At 47.5% G+C, this 3,355-nt stretch overlaps 2 protein-coding genes across 2 annotated transcripts; both read right to left on the bottom strand.

Annotated features, from left to right (window-relative positions):
• Positions 1-205: 205 nt before the first annotated feature.
• On the bottom strand, positions 206-687 carry F5J12DRAFT_784598 (uncharacterized protein; the record flags this gene model as incomplete). The annotated part of the gene is made up of 2 exons (XM_051743073.1): positions 206-387; positions 474-687. 2 exons carry the CDS (start codon positions 685-687, stop codon positions 206-208), a joined length of 396 nt encoding a protein of 131 aa, XP_051597704.1.
• A 1,463-nt stretch (positions 688-2,150) lies between these two features.
• Positions 2,151-3,076, bottom strand: F5J12DRAFT_784597 (uncharacterized protein; the record flags this gene model as incomplete). The annotated part of the gene is given in 5 exon segments (XM_051743072.1): positions 2,151-2,314; positions 2,478-2,573; positions 2,593-2,652; positions 2,817-2,882; positions 2,926-3,076. 5 exon segments carry the CDS (start codon positions 3,074-3,076, stop codon positions 2,151-2,153), a joined length of 537 nt encoding a protein of 178 aa, XP_051597703.1.
• Between the last annotated feature and the right edge of the window lie 279 nt (positions 3,077-3,355).

The raw sequence follows: 3,355 nt of genomic DNA, 5'->3' as shown, positions 1-3,355 counted from the left end.
TATGTACTGGTACCAGTACCATGCCAGAGATGCATGTATTACCACAATGGTGGCTCTGGTAATGACCAGAAGACTAGCCAACCACCTAGTACATTTAAACTGTGAATTCAATGCCCTACAGCCTCCAGCAAGCCAGAACAATACCATGAAAGTCACCATCATGCTATACAGCAAAAACAATTGAGTTATGCCAGCCAGTCATCATTCAATCATCTAGGTGAACCATGACTCCATTGGCCCTTAGTGCTTGTAACACCACAGCCTTGGTACACATCACCATACCAGATTGGTTTTCCAGTATCTGAATCATACAGTAACAACTACCAGCAGGGGTAGCTACTTCTTCCTGGAGATCACATTTTGACAATATAGAATATATTGCTGCATCTAACAAAGTACAAGTATAAAGACAAAAAAACACAAATGGATTGCAAAATGACAAGTACATTGATGTTAGTCAACTTCCATCCTACCTTCCTGTCCAGGTGCTGATCTGACTGCTGGTGATGGTGGAGTAATAGAGATTGCCAGACCTCTAGCAGGTCCATGCACAGGTTCAACATTTGAAGGAGGTGTAACCCTGGCAGCCTCCTCAACCATCCACTTGGCATTTTCAGTGGTGATGACCATCTGGATGTTGTTGGGTGATTGTGCTGGGATGAAGGTGCTGGTGTTGGCAATAGACATACTGCTGTTAAAGCTTAGGTATGCAGGTGGTGGGTGCTTGAGCAGTGTGGTGAATTCACTGGCTAGCATGCACCATTCAACAGGTTTACATAAGCACAATACAAATGCTCACTCCAGTGATGCTGTGATTTACAATAGTCAATGTACTGGTTTAACCATTGAACATATTTTGGTGGGAGTAATGTATGGCAGTTGACAGTCATTCCACTAAGTGCCCATTTCCATTATGAATGCACTTGCACATCCTGCATGACAACTGGTGAAAAAATATTGTGTAATACAATCTTATCACTGGTACCAAAATCATTCTCAAACATCAGTGTAATCCCCATGGCACCTACAATGTTTTGAACTTTCATATGGCTCCCAGAAATGTTAGATTCAGTTCTGGCAGTCCAGATAAACTCTGTAAGTCAACCAGTCCAAGGACCATTACTTCTAATGACTGTGTGCAGTAATTCTGTCATGCCATGATATGCAGCAGCTTGCATCTCTTGATGAGGATGAGGAAATGTTTACTGAAGATGACCTACCAGATGCACCATCATCCCCATTACATGAGCCACCTTTTGAGCTGTCCCTGGCTCAAACAATATGCACAACTGGAACAGATCCCTCCTTCCAGTCCTCTGGTTCACCCAGATCACATGTGCCAGAGGATACCATCACATTCCAGAGCACTCTGGAGCAGGCCATGGCCCTCTGGGGTAAGCTTTGGCATATGTTCTGAACCAAAGTGTGGCATGGCAGACACTCTGGAGCAAATTTGAGAGCAAACTGTAGCACATGTGCCAGATAATACCATAGCATTCTGGAGTACTCTGGAGCAGGCCATGGCCCTCTGGAGTGAACTGCAGCATATGTTTGGGAGCATTCTGTACCATGCTGACACTCCAGAGCAAACTGCAGCACATGTGCCAGAGCATGCTGCACTGTCCACAGTTTGATTACCAGTGTGCACCCTTTCTATTACCAAAAGTGTAGCAGGGTCCACTAGTTGATTACCAACAATTTATTAGTGTCTGCTATTTTACTAGTATTGCAGTATGCTCTTAGTGGTGTCTACATGTTTCATTACCACAACCATACCAACATTTTGGCAGTGCACCATGCCACTAGCATTGTTTCCTATATCATTCAGTGCCTGTAGTTTCATTACCAAGTGTCCATCCTGTTCTGCCATTCTGCAGACAACCTGTAGTGTTTCAGAGTACTATATGGCTATGCAGCACTGTGAATGGCACTCAGAGCTGACACTAGAGCTTGCCATGGTGTGACATGGCTTGGCACTGTCAAGACCTGGCTGATGTATAGGGGTCACTGCTGAAGGATGGCTGATGGAGGCCAATGAGATAGGGGCTGTGCCAAGGCTGGCAAATGTATAGGGGTCACTGCCAAAGGGTGGCCAATGTATGTCAGTGCTACAGTTTACTCCAGAGTGCTCCAAAATGCTATGGGTATGCTCAGGCATATGTACCACAGTTTGCTCCAGAATTTGCTCCAGAGTGTCTTCCATGCCACAGTTTGGTTTGGAACATAAGCTGCAGCTTATTCTGGAGGGCAATGGCCTGCTCCAGAGTGCTCTGGAATGCTATGGTATGCTCTGGTGCATGTGCCACAGTGTGCTCTGGAGGGCCATGGCATGCTCCAGCACATGTGCTGCAGTTTACTCTGGAATTCACTCTGGAGTGGCTGGCATGCTCTGGCAGGTGTGCCACAGTTTACTCCAAAATTTGCTCTGGAGTGGCCAGCATGCTGCAGTTTGCTTCAGAACATATGCTGAAGCTTACCCCAGAGAGCCATGGCCTGCTCTGGAGTGCTCTGGAATGCTATGGTATGCTCTGGCACATGTGCTGCAGTGTGCTCTGGAATTTGCTCCAGAGTGGCTGGCATGCCACAGCTTACCCCAGAGGACAATGGCATGCTCTGGCATTTGCTCCAGAGTGGCTGGCTTGCCACAGTTCACTTCAGAACATATGCCACAGCTGACCCCAGAGGGCCATGGTATGCTCCTGAGTGCTCTGAGATGCTATGGTATGCTCCAGCACATGTGCCACAGTTTACTCCAGAATTTGCTCTGGAGCAGCTGGCTTGCTGCAGTTTGCTTCAGAACATATGCCACAGCTTACCCTGGAGGGCCATGGCATGCTCTGGCCCATGTGCCACAGTTTGCTCTGGCATTTGCTTTGGAGTGGCTGGCATGCCACAGTTCACTTCAGAACATATGCCACAGCTCACCCCAGAGGGCCATGGCATGCTCCAGAGTGCTCTGGAATGCTATGGTTTGCTCCAGCACATGTGCTGCAGTGTGCTCTGGAGGGCCATGGCATGCTCTGGAGTGCTCTGAAATGCTATGGTATGCTCTGTCATATGTGCCCCAGATTGCCATATGGTGCCAATTTACATGTGCCATACATACAACACTACACTGCTGAGCTACCCTGAAGCATGCTGAGGTCTTGTGCCAACTTCCAGTGCTGATCTACACATGCTGCAGCATGCCACTGGATAGGTGACATCTCACACTAGGCTACTCCAGGTACTACAGGGACAATTTGATTGTGGCCTACTCATGTGTTATTTGATAATAGAAGCTGAGCTGGTCCATACTGCAGGGGGATGACTCAATGTAGGGCTCAACCTCCACTGGCCCTGTCATATGGTACAA

This window comes from Pisolithus orientalis (genome assembly GCF_024613125.1).
Source record: "Pisolithus orientalis strain OTSU chromosome Unknown F5J12scaffold_27, whole genome shotgun sequence".
Classification (NCBI taxonomy): Eukaryota; Fungi; Basidiomycota; class Agaricomycetes; order Boletales; family Pisolithaceae; genus Pisolithus; species Pisolithus orientalis.
This window is presented reverse-complemented; position numbering and strand designations above follow the sequence as displayed.